Here is an 18,364-nt window from a genome sequence, read left to right on the forward strand (position 1 = left end):
TATCTGTCATGCTACCCTAACTATACCTACTTGCCCTTAGTGAAGCACTGGGTCTATTTTAGAGATGGAGAGGTGAGTTACAAAGAGATCCAACACTCTTCATACAGACTGAGTATGTAGAGGAGATACAGGATCTTCTGAGAAAGACAGCTATCAGGAAAGCAAGCAATCAAAAGAAGAAAGGTTGGTCCTATCCTATTTCATACAGTGTAAGGTTTTTAAGGTTCCAAGAATCCTGGACATTTACCTGCAGTTTTAATTATTCCCCACCACTGCCTACTCCTCACACACAATCTCCCATGGTGTGCTAATAACCAGTACACTCCTTAAACAAAGAGGGCTGTGTAAGGAAAAATGGCGCACAGAAGAAGGGAGCAAGGAGGACTTTTGCTGGGAGCCGAAAAGAATCCCCCGGGCTCAGTGAAGGTACAAGCAAACAGTTAAAGAAAGGAAGTTTGAATCTGTGGGATTTGTGGAAAAGAATGTAAATGCAGGCAGCCCAGGCACTAAAGGTTTATGTGAGAAGTACACTGGAAACTGGAAAACGTAAATAATAATACAGTGACAATACTGAATGGGCTGAAGTGCCCCCACACCCTGCCCCCGTCAACAGAATTTTCAGAATTCTCATATAAGTTCTTTTCTGGTAGATGTCACTCTTGCAACTCAACGACCTCAGTCACAGATGCTTTCAGATCCTTACTCCGTTCATAAGGCTGTGATGAACAGTAGGACCTCCATGAGTGAGGGAAGGAGGTAGCCTTTTCCCCTTCTGCCATAGTCTGAACCACTAACCTCTTCCCAGTTAGAAAGATACACATATCTTTCCTTCCAAGAATTATGAGAAGAACCTGCCAATATAGCTAGCTGATCCAAACAGCTTCACTAGTATTGGGAAGTTAAAAGAAAAAAAAAATCACATACATTGATGATAGAACTTCTCTGAAGTAGGAAATGCATTACTTTATTCTTAAGCCCAAGCGGGGCTCAATCCATGAATTGTGAGGTCATGATATGAGCCGAAATCAAGAGTCAGATGCCTAACTGACTGAGCCACCCAGATGACCCGGAAATGTATTACTTTCTAAGCAAACTTTCCTTTTAGTAGGTTTACATTAAAGAACATTTTTCAAAACCAGTGAAATGTACATGGAATTTTAACAGATAAGCTTCTACAAATGAACCAAAGATGGCCAAAACACAAAATGCAACACGAGGGATGAAGTCCCCCATGCAGCATTGGGGAGAACACCAAAGGACAAGTAAACTCTAATCTACTGGAAGCACTCGTAGGATTTTCAGCATTGCGTTATGCTTTCTCCTGTGTAGACTGATATTGTCTCAGGGGTCAACAGACTACATGAAATGAAAGAAAATCTTAACAAAGAAGAGTGTCATTAATTTCAAGTCATTTATCTCTGGAAAACATATACAAAAAACATGCTTCAAGAAAAAAAAATTAATAATTTCATATTACCTCTAGCAATAATAAATTATTTCTGTTGAGAAAATCATCTTTCTTAAGCTCAGTATTATGCTCAGATCCTGTTGTGGCAACAACTGCTTAAAGATCCTTTAAAAGGAGCCTCGATGTCCATTCACACTTCAGCAAGACATTAATTTAAATTCTGCACCAGGACAGAATAAGATCAAACTTAATATACTTATTATGAATAAAGCAAATAAATTTTGTAATGGTAATAAAAGCAAGAGGTATCCCTGAGTTACCAATGAGAATGTGTTACTTTTTAAAGAAGAATCTGTGTGAGAGAGATAACTTATCCTATCCTGTGTCGAGAGCTCCCTAAGGTGTGCCATTCCCAAAGAAGCTCACGGGATTGAGGGGAGAACTCTCTGGAAGGCACAGGTATAAACCCAGTGGTTTCAGTGGTCTGCACAATCTTTGCAGTATGTGGCAGCAAAAGGTACTTTTACCAAAGTGGTTCCACCTGCGCATGGCCAGGAATTTCTAAGCCCCTCTGGGTTTTCTTCAATCCTGGGAATGAAAACAGCCCCTATTTAACAAGGGTAGTCCAAAGGGGTGGGGCTGGGGGATGCCATTCCCAGGTTTTGACAAAAAGAAGGAAGTACCTCCTTGCTGCTAACACCTTACACTCTGCCCCCTGGAAAGAGAGAATGGAGACTGTTTATCTTTCTTAACACAGGTAATGCCAGGTAAGAATAGAGCAAGTTGGGGCACCTGGTTGGCTCAGTTTAAGCATCCTGCTTAGGCTCAGGTCATGATCTCATGGTTTGAGTTCGAGCCCAGCGTCAGACTCACTGCTGTCAGTGCAGAGCCCACTTTGGATCCTCTGTCTCCCTCACTTTTTGCCCCTCCCCACACTTATGTGCACATACATGCTCTTTCTCTCTCTCAAAAACAATAAACAAACAAAAAGAATAGAGCAAGTCCACGGGCGGAAAGCTGTAGTAGAGAGGCCGAAAGAGTCTTTCAGGACCCTGAAGTTTTTTTTCTTTTTTCCCCTCCCTAGTGCCTGTGACCTTCTTACAGATTGTTTTACACACCATCTTTGCATTCCAGGTGTTAACGACATCTTGGGAATGTAGCAGATGCAGAATCACCATTAAATAGAATTTGTTAAGATGTGATAGGCAGTCCCTCATCATGTAGAAATCAGCTGACATAAGAGGAAAGCAAACTATGCCATGGACAGAGTTTAGCCAGAAAGATAAGGGAATAAGTACTTTAATTTTGAGCAAACACATGCATGTTACAATGTAAACTCCTGAAGCACAGAGACTATGTCTTCTTTATCTTTATGCTCCCAGGTACACAGTAAGTGTTGCTGAGTGAAGGATAACAGCCATGTACAAGAACCAGCCAACAATGACCGAATGCTTACTATGTACCATATACTTCACATGTGATAACTCATTCAATCCTGACCCTAAGCCTACTTGGAAATTCCTTGCTCCTGATCACAAGGTGGACAGAAGCGGCACTAAGCCTCTCAGCCACCATGTCTCACCAGCAAACTCACCACTGGACAAAGTTGAAGTTGCTTTGGGACCAGATTAGAGCAGCTTTGCTCTGACTCTAAGTAGAAAGGAGAACTCCAGATTATTTTTTAAGAAGGGGAGAGGGTACTGACCTGGGATCTGATATCCTGCAAGTGCCACCTGAGTAAAATAAATTAGTAACAGAATAATTAATACAAATAAAATAAAAAATAATGAAAATAGGGTGACAGGCTTGCCAGAATATAAAACTTCTTTAAAACCATCTAAAATCTTTTGTTAAATGTCATAGTCACTTTAGAGGCCAATAAAGTAACACATATGAATTAAAGACACTATGATCTCACTTATCTACCTAAGATAACACTAACGACAAGCCCAAGTGCATTCACTGTGCACTGCTGCCAATGGCAAAATCCTCGGAAAATACGCTGTATGTTCATCAACAGGCAAATGAACAACAAAACCGGAACAATCATGTTAGGGAATGTTCTGTAGCAAACGGAAAGAATGAGGTGGCTCTCTGCCCTAGTATAGAAAGATCTGATGCAGAAAGTGAATGCTGCACTTGTACACTGCGATGAACTTCATGCTAAGAACAGACACAGTATTATCTTTCTACAGGTGGGCAAATGTATGTGTGTGTGCTTGTATGCATGCATATGAGAGAGAGAGACAGAGAGCGTGTGCGCATGCACAGGTATCTGGATTACCTCTTGAGTAGAGGATACGGGCCACACAAGATTCCAGAAATATTTCACCTGATACACTATAATGTGTGAAATTTTTGTGAAAAGAGTACGCATATACATTACTTGTATACATAGAATTTTAAGCATTTTTATTTGTTTTAAATGTTTATTTATTTTTGAAAGACATATAAAATAAAAATAATACAAAATAATAGAGATAGAGGACAAGCAGAGGAGGGGCAGAGAAAGAGGGAGATACAGAATCCAAAGCAGGTTGCAGGCTCCAAGCCAGCACAGAGCAAGACTTGGGGCTTGAACTCATGAACTATGAGATCATTACCTGAGCCAAAATCAGACGCTTAACCGACTAAGTCACCCAGGTGCCCCTTAAGCATTTTTAAAAGATGATTATTTTCTAAGAAGGGAGGGAAAAAGATGAAACTGAGTAGGCAAGGGGTCAAAGTAGGGAGGCATCACCTTTTGATTTTGTTGCTAAGCACCAGTCTTAACAAAACTGAGAAGGGTACTCCTTCCTGTGTGGATAGAAACACTGAAAGGCACCTCTGACACATCCTTTGTGGGTGAAAGAGGTAGAAGGAAATGTCGTGGGGGTGGGGGGTGGAGGGGGTAAGTGACTGAGAAATGCAGATGGTGAGCCTGGGGCCGTGGCACCAGCAGCTGATGGCCTTTGGAGAATTCTAGGCCTAATTGTCTCACACAGTTTCCTCTCTTCACCATCAGATCAGTACAAAACCTATCTGGACAGGTGAAATTAACGTTGACCTGCAAAATGTCGGAGTTGGTCCAATCCTCTCCACCAACCCAATCACCTTATTCTAGCAGTTTTGAAATGGAAACTGTACCTTTCCAAGGCGTATACCTTAGAAATCGGACATCACTCACCATACTCCAGTGGTTATAGGAGTAGAAGGGAGCAGCCTGGGAGAAAGGGCAAAACAGAACCTGTCTCACACTTGGCAAAAATTCGGTATCTTCTTAGTGATGCTGAATGTGTGATTAGGACAAGTCCTTACAACAAGATGGAATAATAATGACCCACACCCATCTAAGAAAATGAAAAGTAAAGATGAGAACCCAGGAGAGGTATTTAACTGAATTTGACATAGATATGAAATCATACAAAGTAAATCCTCAAAAAATGCATCTAAGTTTCAAAGAAGGTCTTCAGTGAGTATCCTTAAAATATAGATTCTTGGGCACAAATGCAACCTTGATATCAAATTGCTGTCCTCATTCCTTTTTCTTGAATCCGTGTCTGAGCAGAGGGGGTGACTGAGTTGTCACTTCATAGCCAAAGTAGGACAATGGTAACAATAATGACAGCTAACAAAAAAAGCTGCCATGAAAAACCAGGGCGTATTTCCCCTCCAATTTTGGGATTATTTAGTATCTTTTTTGCTATATTTAAATCATCAAAAATATAAAAATACCTTTCCCATTATGTATTTACTTTTGTGACATTGTTTTTGTGAACTTATCCAACTTAACCAGGAGCTGACACTCATGGTTATTAACACACACTGCTTAGTTCAAAACATAAACTTTAATGACAAGTCTTGCAACAATGATAAATTCAGTAGGTCAATATGGAGATGCTGTTTTCTAAAAAGTAAATATTATCATTTTTAAAAACCGTACTCACATTTGAAAGTACCAAGAATAAAAATGGTAATAACTCCCACAACTGGATGACCTTTTTCTCCATGTTGACTTATTCAACTTACCAGCCATTGTGAGATCTAATTTATCCTCTGAGGTACTTGCTGATTTCCAGGTCTGTAAATGTTCACATTGATTATTTCTCCACAAGTGAAAATTTTAACATCTGCTTTCATGAATATAAATTTGAGTAAATTCCATTCCAAGTCTTGAATTTAAGAAAATGGTGATGCACTACTTTGTTTTATTTCTAAAGCACTATATAAATAACTACTACTACTACTTATTGATCAACTTATTATGCGCTTGGCACTAGTCTACATATTTTATGCTTTTCATTGCAGAAATTCTCACAATGACACAAAAGTAAATGTATAACAGGAAAGGTATATAGCATTTTGATTCCATGGATTGCAAATTTTGGTTAAAAATGACACCAATTAACTACAATATACTTGAAGACCTAATGACAGAAAGAATACACAATAAAACTGGAAGCTTTTTTTTTTTTCCCTAACACACACTGATTTTAAGAAATGACAGATTTTTTTTTTTTTTTTGAAGCTCTGTCTTGGAGGGAACACAACATCTACATCAGTAACATTTTTTAGAATCCCAAACAGGCAAGCTCTAACTAAAGCCCTTCCATAGGAGGTGAATAAAACAGCTCACAACACTGAAGCTTTCCTATTCCGTTCCCCATGATCCACACTTGGCCTGGTCTAGGACAAGTGAGGGAAGAATGCTGGAATAATCACAATGATCCGTTTGAATATCCTCCACACTGACAGCCACTCTGAACTTGCCTACTTTCTGTTCTCCTCGATTTGCTCCTTTCCAAGGCTCCATTAGTCAGGAAGGCTAGATTCTGTACACTCTCATTTCTCAAGCTGATCTTGCTGTTGAGGCAAGAGGTTCTTCCTTGTTTTTGTTTTTGTCTTTAAAACTACATTTTCACCATCCCTTCTCCCAACTTACCAAAAAAGAAGCAATAGCATAGCTCTCACTCACCCTAACTCCAGTGGGCACTGGACAGACACAACGTGAAATACTGGTGTCTGGTTGAACTTCAATGGCTGAGTAACAAATATTTTTCCAAAACATGTGACTTTCAATTGTTTGCTTTCAACAAAATTGAAGGGGTATCTAATCAAGTTGCCAGGCAGATCATTAAAAATAATCAACTGAAACTTATGTTTGACATAGACCACTCTGTGATTTATGGAATCTAACTCATAAAGAGTTCAAAGGACTGAATGGCATTCCTATAAGATTCCTTCTATTGCCACCTACTTATTTATGGTAGTAACATCATTCCTTTGCCCTACACTTATAAAAATAAAAATTAGTAAAAAAATCGATGCTGAAACCTATCTCATTCTGGCAATACGTAACATTCACCAATGGACACATGAATATATGGGGATACAAAATGTATAATTTATCTCACTGAAAGGCTTCCATTAAAGTTCATGAAATAAATGACAAATTGGTAATATATAGAGATTGTTTTTGATCAACTGTATACTATTAATAATTTTTACAACTCAATGCACATCATATTTAATTCTTTTAGGATAACAGAAATTTTAAATTTAAATAGAGACACATATATACATACATATTTCTTTTATAAGAGTAACGAAAGGTTAACCAATAACAAGACTCAAGCATAAGAATATTACTTTAAGCTAAATTTCTGTGAGGAAGTAGAATAGAAATATGAGTTCAAGGAGAAAATACGGATGTGAAATTTGACTTTAAAAGATGGTCTTGGGGAGCCTGGGTGGCTCCGTTGGTTAAGTCTTGACTTCAGCTCAGGCCATGATCTCACCATCATGAAATCAAGCCTCATGTAGGGCTCTGTGCTGAGGGTAGAGCCTGCTTAAGATTCTCTCTCTCTCTCTTTCCCTTTCCCCTGCTTGTGCTCTCTCTGTCTCTCTCTCAAATAAAAAACTTAAAAAAAAAAAGATCTTATTCAGGCCTTTTTAAAAATGCATGATTTGGTATCAAATTGCAACTCACTGGATATGTTTATTTTTAAATGTCAATATTGATTATATTCCAGGAAAAACATCCTTTGCAATTTTTTAAATGTATAAAGAAAAACTAGATATCAGTTTAAATATATGTAATACAGAGATTTTAAAAAAAAATTTCTTAATGTTTATTTTTTTGAGACAGAGAGAGACAGAGTATGAATGGGGGAGGAGCAGAGAGAGAGGGAGACACAGAATCTGAAGCAGGCTTCAGGCTCTGAGCTGTCAACACAGAGCCGGATGTGGGGCTTGAACCCACGAACAATGAGATCATGATCTGAGCCAAAGTCAGGTGCTTAACCTACTGAGCCACCCAGGTGCCCCAAGATTTTCAAATTCTTACAGGAACAAGGGTGTCTGATTGATACAATCCCACCTCACACTTTGTAATGTTCTTTTACTCCTTTCTGCCTATTTAAGTGACATTTCTCCAAGATCTGGCATCTCAACACCTCGCTTTATCAATTCTTCCCCAACACCCCCAATCCTCAATGGCTACTCTCTATTGTAACACTTACACCTTTACTCATCTGGCCTGCACATCCTCTTCAGGAGATATAATACTTAGTAGGGGCCAGGCTTTATGTATATTAACTCAGTTAATCCTCCAACACTCTTATGAGGTAGACTCTATTATTGCTACCATTTTCAAGATGCCAAAACCAAGGACTGTAAAAACCTGCACAAGGTGAAACAGCTGGTAAGCAGCAGAACTGGGATGGGAGCTGGAAATGACACACAGGTGTGTTGACTCTGGAGTCTGAGCTCTTAACCATCACACCTCTCCTACGTTTCCCATCGCCACACCCTTGATCTGAGTTTAGTACGACACATATTTGTGGGGGATGATGCTTCCCTGCTAAGAAGCTATGGCTTCAACACAGCAGCTGCTGTCAAACAGCCCCCAAGATAACCTCTGAGTTCTGAATTTGTGTAACCAGAATGTGCTTATAGTCCCTTAAAATAACCTTCTCTTTCATGCCTGTAGGGAATAATCAGATTCGACACATAGCTACTTATTTCAATTTTTAAAAGTTCCAATTAACAGAAAAAAAATCTTTAGCAGTCAATTGCACATTATGGTATTCCAGAAATGTTTTAATTACCTAAGTCTGCCTAGCCATAACTTACTTAATGCTTTTTACTCTTAAATCAAACTAAATATGGAACATAGTCCTGGGGAAAAAAATATGAGAGATTGATTACAAACCATTTTAATATCCTCATGAATCTTTTTATGGAAATAAAAACAACTTCAGTGAAGCTCTGAGACCTTGTTTACAAGTAGGAGGACTCCAGGGATAGGAGGCCCAGATTCAAACATCCTTAGAAGATGAATTTAGGAGCAGGGAGTTATGAACAAGAGAGACTTTATGTGATACCAAGTTTTGTGAAGACTCCTTAATAGTTACACCTACTTGACCATGTCGTCTTTCTATAATTTAAGAAATTGAGTGCATGAGAAATTGAAGGACGAACTCAAGGTCACCCTAGTTGGCTTAAAGGTACAAGTAAAGATTCAGATCTCTAATTCCCAAGGTGATTCTCTTATGTGTTTAACTAGATGAAGTTCACTTTGACTCTCTAAAAGTCAAGGGTCATGTTATGACTCCATTTCGGCTATATATTCAAAACAGAAAAACTAAGCAACCTCTTTGCGATTGCTAAATGTGCCCAGGCAAGGAAATTATTCAGTCATTTCAGCCAAAGGAAAGTCTTTTCTTCCATACTTCTTGATGGCAGTTCATTACATTTTACCTCCAGGCTACTTGCTTTCTTTTAGTAAGATCCATTACATATAGTACTTTTATAATATGTTGGTGGAAAATAGGCCAGAGTATTGCATTTATGATATTTCTCCTAAGGGTTGAAACATGGTTTATACACATACTCACTCACTCACAAACACCTGCCTAGGAGAACGTAGTCCCTGGGGGGGGGGGGGGGGGGAAGCTTGGAGGTATATATTGTAACAGATCTGGAACCTGAACATTGTGCTAGTGAAAATGTACATGACACATTGGTAACCCATAGCAACCTAATTCTTCAAAGTAGCTGTTGATGTCAGAAAACTAGGGCACCAAAGTCTAATAATTACAGCTCTGAAGACAAATGAAGCCACAGCTATCAAATGTCACTTATTGATCATTATGCCACCGCAAGGTATGTGCTTATTGTGATGGCACAATATCAAATATAACATGAGGGGATACAGGGACTTCTGCTTGTATCACATTCTATCTTCCAATTCAAGATTAACAAAAAAAGCTAAAGTAGTCTATTTAGTAACACTTAAAGTTTCAATTGAATGGAAGATGATTACAGTACAAGAAAAATTAATCCTCACTTCTCCCACATTTTCCGCCAGAAAAATGTTATTTTCTACCAACTAAATAATCTTTGGGGGAAAAAAAAAGGCTCCAAAAGGGCATTTCATTAAATTATGGGTGCTACCAAATGGATTTCTTACTTAACCTGATAAAAGGCAAAGCATTATGTTTCATCAGCAATCTCTCAAATCTCTCTGATCTTGTAGAGCTTTTAACGCTAGTGAGCACAAGATTTCCTCTAATTTATTATTTCTTGAACCTTTTTGAATGTAATGTCTGAACAATAATGAAAAGAAACACACTGTGTTTTTCGATAGTTTAAATGATGTTAAGAGAGAACTTTAAGCTGCACTGTACCTCCTACCATTTTCAGAACCTGTAGAGAACGCAAATAGAGAAACTAAAACTTAAATATAAAACCAAGAAAAGAAACAAAGTTGGTTGAACCCATGCCTTCCAACTCAGTTTGTTGTGAAATCAGTAATGACCACATGGTTTTTATAATTTGGAAGTGCTGTTTGATTTATTGCTCATTTTGTTTTCTCTTAAAGCTTAATTTGGGCCAAAAGTTACTTTGAGGAGAAAAGGGTCAAAGTGCAACTAAAACAGAGATTGAGGAATTTAAGGATATTTTATCAGGATTGCATTACTTTAGTTTTTTAAAAGAATATTTCAAATAAACCAAATTTGAAGGATTTAATACAAACAGACATTCAATAAAGATAGATAATTCATAATATCAACTCTTTGTTTCTTTACACTTATTGCTGAGAATAAAATCTTCTGCATAATTAATGGTTTAGTAACCTAACACAATTATAGTATCTAATCATAAAATATTAATAGTTTCTCTCCCCCAAACCCCATTTTTTTTTTCTGGCTCATAAATTTGGTACTAACAACAAACAGGCTCTATTCATTAATACTCATCCAAATAAACTACATCTGGTCAGTTTAATGGGGGCAAAATTAGCATATATCCAAAGATAGATTAATAAGTTAAACTTGAAAGTAGGTATTTTTGTTATTTTAAGAAATATTAAACAAAAGCTGATCTACAAAAGCATGGAAACTGGCTGACGTTTTCTTTGCATGTATTTTGATCAATCACCCAGGCGCTGTGAGGCCAAAGTTCAAAACACCAAAGAACTTTCAAATATTTCTTAGTATTGCTTTTTTGGTGTGGCGTTACCAGACCCCTTTCAGGCACTTTGAACTCCCTGAGATCCAAACACCCTGAAGACTTCACATCTCTTCCTTAGGTTTCGATTAGTGATTTAATTAAAACCCAATGAACCAGGATGCCAACAACCCGACCCTTCACACAAAGGACAGACGACGTGGGTCAAGAAGGCCACTGAAAAAAGGCTCTCTCCACACCTAGGCTTATTTTTTTTCCAAGAAGGAGATTTGTTGAGAGAGGCTGAGATACGGACATTAGAAGGATGTATATTTTGGATGAAAGCCTTTCAGGTGAGCTGGTATCTTCATCTCCCACCAAGTACTTTCATGTTGGGAAAAAAAAAAAAAATAAATGCTCTGGGCTTGAGAGAGCAAAAAGAAAGATTGCTATGTCACTTCGAATAGTTACATACGCTGGTTTCAGGTTCAATCCAGGCAAGAACAGTAAAACTCATCTGGAAAAGCACTCTAAGTTAACTTCACATTATACCTAACGTATTTATCTGTCATTTCCCACAAACTTCTGAAGCTTTCTGCTCTCAAGCTACAAAAATCTAATACAAATGCTTCAGCCTGTTTATTCCACCCACTGTCACATCCAGAGGCAATCTGAGGTCTGTGTTCTTATTTTTTTTTTTTTATTATTTTTTGTTATGTTAGTATTCCAAGTGCCCAGTTGAGAAAAACTTCTGTTTCTTAACTGACTAATCAGAGAGCCGGCACTGTCACCTTGGAGGGCTGGGAATCAGCTAAATCTTGGTGGTTCCTGGTTCTGCTAAGGGGCTATGAATCAGCCGCCACTGGGCATTTTGGACTACTCAGGAGGGAAGAAAGGAAGAGGAGAAAAGAAAGGGATTTAGGGTCTGATAAATACATGTTTGTTGGAATGAGTAAACAGACAAGTCAGAGCCTATTAATTTCCAAATCAACCACTGGGATATGATGGCAAACTAAGCTTATGGTCTCAGTAGCCAAAGAGGGCCCTTTAATTTACAGAAACCATCCTCTGTGATGAGATCTAGATCCCCTGGACAACCTGCAAAAACTGTGAAGCTGCAGTGACGGTGACTGACTCAATTAAAGAAAAGCAAAAGCAATTAGGCAAATATACTTGATTGAGAAGTTGGAATTCTCTGGTGAGCTGCTTCAGCATTAACTCTGAGACACAGCTATCCCTAAGTATTAACTGATGAAAACCAATGCTGAACCACACTTGGTAAACAGGTCTGTGCCACAGTGGGTGCTATGTTGTACTCAAGGAAGACATTTTCCATTAAAAGCAACAGTTGTAAGCAAATCTAAAAGCAGATAAGCAGATCTGTGTGATGATGCCATTTTCACCCATACAATGACACCTTTGGTCATAGCTGAAAGTGTAATTTTAGAGCTCTCAGAGATGTTGAACAATAGCTTATGCAAGAGTAGAGTTGCCCTTGGGGCACCTGGTGGCTCAGTTGGTTAAGCCCCTGACTTCAGCTCGGGTCATGATCTCATGGTTTGTGGGTTCAAGCCCTGTGTCAGGCTCTGTGCTGACAGTTGGAGCCTGGAGCCTGCTTCAGATTCTGTGTCTCCCTCTCCACCTCTCCCCTGCTCATGCTCATTCTCTCTCTCTCTCTCAAAAATAAATAAGCATTAAAAAAAATTGTTTTTAAGAGTAGAAAGGGATGGGGCAAAAAGACTGTGACTTACTAGAGAGCTGAGAAAACTCAATAAAAGATTACTTCAGAACTATGAACTTTATTACAGGTAGCAAAGCGAACATTCCCTGAACAAAGTACCCTTTGCTTCCCCACATTACCTAAAAAGTAAACAGTGCGTGTCCATATATTTTATCATTAGCTTTAAAATGCTTTATTATTGGGGCGCCTGGGTGGCGCAGTCGGTTAAGCGTCCGACTTCAGCCAGGTCACGATCTCGCGGTCTGTGAGTTCGAGCCCCGCGTCAGGCTCTGGGCTGATGGCTCGGAGCCTGGAGCCTGCTTCCGATTCTGTGTCTCCCTCTCTCTGACCCTCCCCCGTTCATGCTCTGTCTCTCTCTGTCCCAAAAGTAAATTAAAAAAAACGTTGAAAAAAAATGAAAAAAAAAAATGCTTTATTATTTACTGGTATAAAGACTCAGGGAGGGGTGCCTGGGCAGCTCAGTTGGTTAAGCATCTGACTTCTTCTGCTCAGGTCATGATCTCACTGTTCCTGAGTTCGAGCCCCACGTCAGGCTCTGGGCTGACAGCTCAGAGCCTGGAGCCTGCTTCAGATTCTGTGTCTCCTCTCTCTCTGCCTGTCCTCCGCTCACACTCTCTTTCTCAAAAAATATAAATAAACATTAAAAAAAAAAAAGATTCAGGGAAACAATTTTTCCTTTCCTAGCTTTTTCAGCATAGCTAATAGCAAAGAAACACCTAAAGTGGCATTTTTATGAGGTCCTTTTCTAAGACAGTTGATACCATGGTTAGTGGTCTGGTTATTAGGATTACATTTGTGGTTAGAAAAGTACTCCATTCTAAAACTGGTGAATTCAACATCAACCAACATAAATGTGCAACTCTTATTGAGATTATCTGGGAATCATAGCTACACCCAAATCCTAGGGAAGGACCAGTGCCAATGCCCGTGGTTAAGTCCCTAAAAGGATTAGAAGCCCACTTACTATTGCTTGGTTGATAAAGACGCTATTCAGTACTGTCCTAAAAGCAATAAACAATCACCTGATTTTATACTCTACCAGCTAAAGAGTTGTGAATAAAAAGAACTAGTAATGAACATTTTTCTTAAAAGAAAGTTAAATTCCAGTAATACCTGCTATTGCAATACCTTCCATATTTAAGGCAGACCATATGTGGGATGTGTGTGTATGTCAGAGGCAGTCAGTGATCCACTAACTGAAAGCCATGTTTGATATAATTTCCATTTTGTAAAATAAAACAAAAATAACATTTTTTAGATCTTAGAAATAAAGTTTCCAATTAATGAACTCATGGCTGGGACACATATTATGATAGAAAAGATACACAGGAAAAAAGAATATGTAGATGCAGAGAGTTAAAAGATTTACCATTTTTGATTATCAAAGGGAAGTATTATATTTTTAAAACACACAATAAGAATGATGGCAAATTTAGAAAGATTATATCTTCAGAAACCACTTGCTAATTGATTAAAAACGACAAACAAAACTCAAGAACCAGTACACATGTTTCACAATTTTGCTTCTCTGTTTTCTTACCCTGTATGTTGTACAGTCGGACTCTATGGATAACACGTTCAAAAAAGCAAGTCACGTCCGAATAAAACCTTCCATGTTGCACTCTGACAAAGGGTAGTGTTGTGTAAACATAAGGCTGAGGAGGAAATGACATTTTTAAGAAAAAATTTTGGCTTTTAACTTTTCGAAGAAATGTTTATTATAATTTCCAAAATGGCAAATACTTAACACCTGATAATCTGCAATTTCAAGTGAAAAGCAAACCTTACAAGGTATCAGAATATGCACAAACTATAAAACTTTACTATAAGGTTTTTCCTTACATAAAAAGTACTAAAAACAGAAAATAATAAAAATGTTTACAACCTGATTGGCCTAGATGATCTACAAACATTCCCTCCCAGCTATAAAAATTTCTAATTAAAATCCTTCTATATTGTCCATTGGTGATTTATTAGAAATACCACTCATTCTACAGCACTGACATTTTCCCAGGCAAACATTTATTAGAACCATGGCCCCTAATGTTCAGGGGTCAGGACAGGTGGTAAGGATGGCCACAGGGAGTCATCTAAGCAAACAGAAAGCAGGATTCACAAACACCATGTAATCACAGTTAGGTTTACTACTCTATAAAACATACTGCCCTTTCACTAGGAAAAGCTAGCAGAATATAACGCAAATTTACAAACTTGAAAAAACTATGGCAACCACTGGTTTAGTTTTCATTATTTAGAATCTAGTGTCAAGAAAAAACTGGGAATAAAACAAGTAACTTCAGTGACATAGGAACAAATGGAAAGCATTTATAAAGAATTCTAATTTCTTGAGCACTACAGGCTATACAAGCTCAACAAGGTCATGAAGAGTGAGGCTTACAATATGAGCTACCTAAGCAGCATCAGATTTTCAGGACAGTGCAATTTTCTTCCAAATGTACCTCTTTGGCTACAGAAAAATATTTTGAAATTAATACAATGCTTTAGCATTCACAAAGTTCTTGGACCTAATTTTCCCATATACCTAGAAAGTAATGGAAGCAGAGGAAACCTGGCACGGGGATTTCTGGGCTCCTGCCTTTTTCTGATGCACCCTGCTGCCTCCTTGCTGGTGTTCTTTTATTTTCTCTTTGTAAACATACAATAATTCCCTTGGTCTTTTTATTTAATATTAGAGCTATTTAAAGAGAGAATAATTTTAAATAAATTAGTCCCTATTGGCCATATATAATATTCTGTAAGTACAGCTACTTTCCTTTTTTAAGCATGAGAACAGTCAATAAAAACAAAATTCCTGTCCGATGACAAAAGCTGTCAAGAGAAAACACACTGACACAGCTTCTACTTAGGCTCCACTGCCCATCCTGGAACAGCTACTATAAGCTATGGTTTACCTTTAATTCCTCACTAATTTAAAAAAAATCAAAACAGGGGCGCCTGGGTGGCGCAGTCGGTTAAGCGTCCGGCTTCAGCCAGGTCACGATCTCGCGGACCGTGAGTTCGAGCCCCGCGTCAGGCTCTGGGCTGATGGCTCAGAGCCTGGAGCCTGTTTCCGATTCTGTGTCTCCCTCTCTCTCTGCCCCTCCCCTGTTCATGCTCTGTCTCTCTCTGTCCCAAAAATAAATAAAAACTTTGGAAAAAAAAAAAAAATTAAAAAAATAAAAAAAAAAAATAAAAAAAATCAAAACAAACAACAACAAACAACTAGAATCCTTCAGGTTGCCAGTGCTACCCTATAAAACCTATTATTTGATGTCGGTTAGCAGGTTCTTCTAAACTGTAGGAAAACAAACAAAAACAAATTAAAATAAATAAATTGTACAACAATTTTTGCAGGAGATAGGTCTCTAGACAACAAAATATGGAGAATCTTTAACTTATCATGAAGTGGAGAAAACCTGTAGAAGTAGAAAAGCAAAAAACAGACAAAAAAAGATGCTGTAAAGAAAAAAAAAAAAATACAGGACTACCCCAAAATTAAAAAAAACTATAACAACACAAAATAATTAAGTTCAATGACACACTGATGGAAAATTTTGCAATAAATAGGAAAAAGGATTAACTTTTACCATATATAAAGGCACTTACGTAGGCGCCTGAGTGGCTCAGTTGGTTAAGCACCTGACTCTTGGTCTCGGCTCAGGTCATGATCTCACAGTTCGTGAGTTCGAGCCCCACATCAGGCTCTGCACTGACGGCATGGAGCCTGTTTGGGATTCTCTCTCTCTCCCTCTCTCTCTGTCCCTCTCCCACTCTCTCTCAAAATAAATAAATAAACTTAAAAATAAAAAAAGAATGCTTACAGATCCTTAAGTCATACCAGTAGAACAATGGTCAAAAACTTACATAGGGAGTCACAAAAGAGATATGAGAGACAAATATATAACGTTTAGCCTTCCTAATAACCATAAAATCTCATCAGTGAAATATTTTTTACCTATTACTGTACGTAAAGCTTTTAAATGGCTGATTCTCAGTGCTTGGCATGGTATATTAGAGTTACTCTCAAAAACGCTGGTGGGAGTGAATATTTATGCAGTCTTTGTAGGGGACAGAGAAGTGGTACATATAAAGACTTAAAGGCCTCATCCACTGACACAAAATTACTCTTCTAGAAAGTTATTCTCAGGAAATAATCAACACTGCATAAAAAGAATGTTACAAAGAAGGCTTATCACAATGGCACAGTAGTGAAGTACTGAGAGAAAATCTACATATGCAACAATAGGAAATTCCTTTTTGTCATATATATACACACACACACACAGACACACACACACGTGGTGTCTGTGTGTGTGTGTGTAAGAACATTTAAGTTCTACTCTCAGCATATTACATAATACAGTATTATGTATTACACTGACCATGTTAGACATTATACCCTCAGACTTTAATCATCTTATATCTCTAAGTTTTTAATCACAACAGTACATATTAAAATTGTTTTCAAAGAACATACTGTCAGATTGTGAGCACTATGACAATGAAGAATAAAATATGTACATGTAGTAAGACCACACTTGAAAATGGGGGAGAAAGGGATGTGCATAAGACAATAAAAAACACATCAAAATGTTGGCCCTGGTTTGCACGGCCTTGGAAATGGTAAAATTTTATTGTTCTCTTCAGTTTTCTGTGTTTTCAAAAATGTGTCAAAATTTGCATATATTACCTTTACAGTCAAGGATAGGGGAATTTTTTTGTTCTTGTTTTTTAAAGTGCTAGCAGTTAAGGAGATAAATGGCCAGGGGGCAATTTACTTTTCCTGTATGGCTAGATAATTGGTCTCTGGATATATACCATGCCACTTATGTATATACCAGTATAAGAGCACTTGAACCCTAAATCAAATGTAACTTCTATGCATGCAGAACAACTGTTCATTGAAGCATCTTCATGGATTCCAACCCTGCAAAAATTATTTGTTTACCTAACATTCGATGACAAATTACCAAATGTCAGTAAGAAAATATCATAGTGGAACCAACTCATCTATGCCTAATAGATGACAAGATAATGAGATGCACTTATTTTTTTCTTCATTATTTTTTCAATCAGTGCTTGTTCACTGCTCAGCTCATTGGCACTTACCTTGGCTTCCCCATCAGGTAAGAAGAGGTAGGCACCACTTTTATCCTTTTTACTCGTCGTTCCATACCATGAAAATTGTACTTTCACTTCATGCCGCTTACCATCTTCTTTATTTATCATTTCCTAAGGATAAAAAAATGTTTAAAGGCAACTCACTATGAAGATATTAATGATGTTGTATTTGGTTCCATGTGTAGGTTGATTAAAAACAAAACAAAAAAACCTCAGGATAGACTGAAAAATGCTAATAGACTCTAATGTTAAAATTCTTAGAGGAACAACCAAAATTTTATACTTCAAAGTATACTTTTATATTTTATACTTAGAATTTAAAACTTTCACAATAGAAACAAAAAGTCAGAACTCCCTTCCTCAAGGAAGAAAGAGATACACAAAGAGATCTGGACCAGTGTTTCTCAAACTTTCTGCACAAAGGAACAGGTTTATTTTTTATCTCCAATATGCATGGACCAATATTTTTGTGGGGTACGATAAAAGTGAATTACTACAAAAATTACATTTAAAGTGACATACCAAACATACACTTGCATTTTTTTATTATTAGATTCAACAGGCATAAATTTACTGTGCCACGGTGCTTTCGAAGTTTCCACAAACATTTCTAAACAGTTATAGCCTCTATACTTATCTTGTGGACCAGTAACAAACAATTC

The 18,364-nt window shown here is 37.7% G+C and overlaps 1 protein-coding gene across 2 annotated transcripts in view; it reads right to left on the reverse strand.

Annotated features, from left to right (window-relative positions):
- The window catches only part of MAN2A1 (mannosidase alpha class 2A member 1), a 168,484-nt gene that overhangs the window by 30,676 nt on the left and 119,444 nt on the right, over nt 1-18,364 (reverse strand). For both annotated transcript variants that reach the window (XM_086685499.1, XM_025924111.2), the window contains 2 exons: nt 17,691-17,813; nt 14,122-14,236 (listed from right to left, as the gene is read on the reverse strand). In XM_086685499.1, coding sequence (XP_086541625.1) covers nt 14,122-14,236; nt 17,691-17,813 — 238 coding nt within the window. The remainder of the gene's footprint in view (nt 1-14,121; nt 14,237-17,690; nt 17,814-18,364) is intronic.

Source organism: Puma concolor, chromosome A1 (assembly GCF_028749965.1).
Source record: "Puma concolor isolate L17-30 chromosome A1, mPumCon1.1.hap2, whole genome shotgun sequence".
In the NCBI taxonomy this organism is placed as follows: domain Eukaryota; kingdom Metazoa; phylum Chordata; class Mammalia; order Carnivora; family Felidae; genus Puma; species Puma concolor.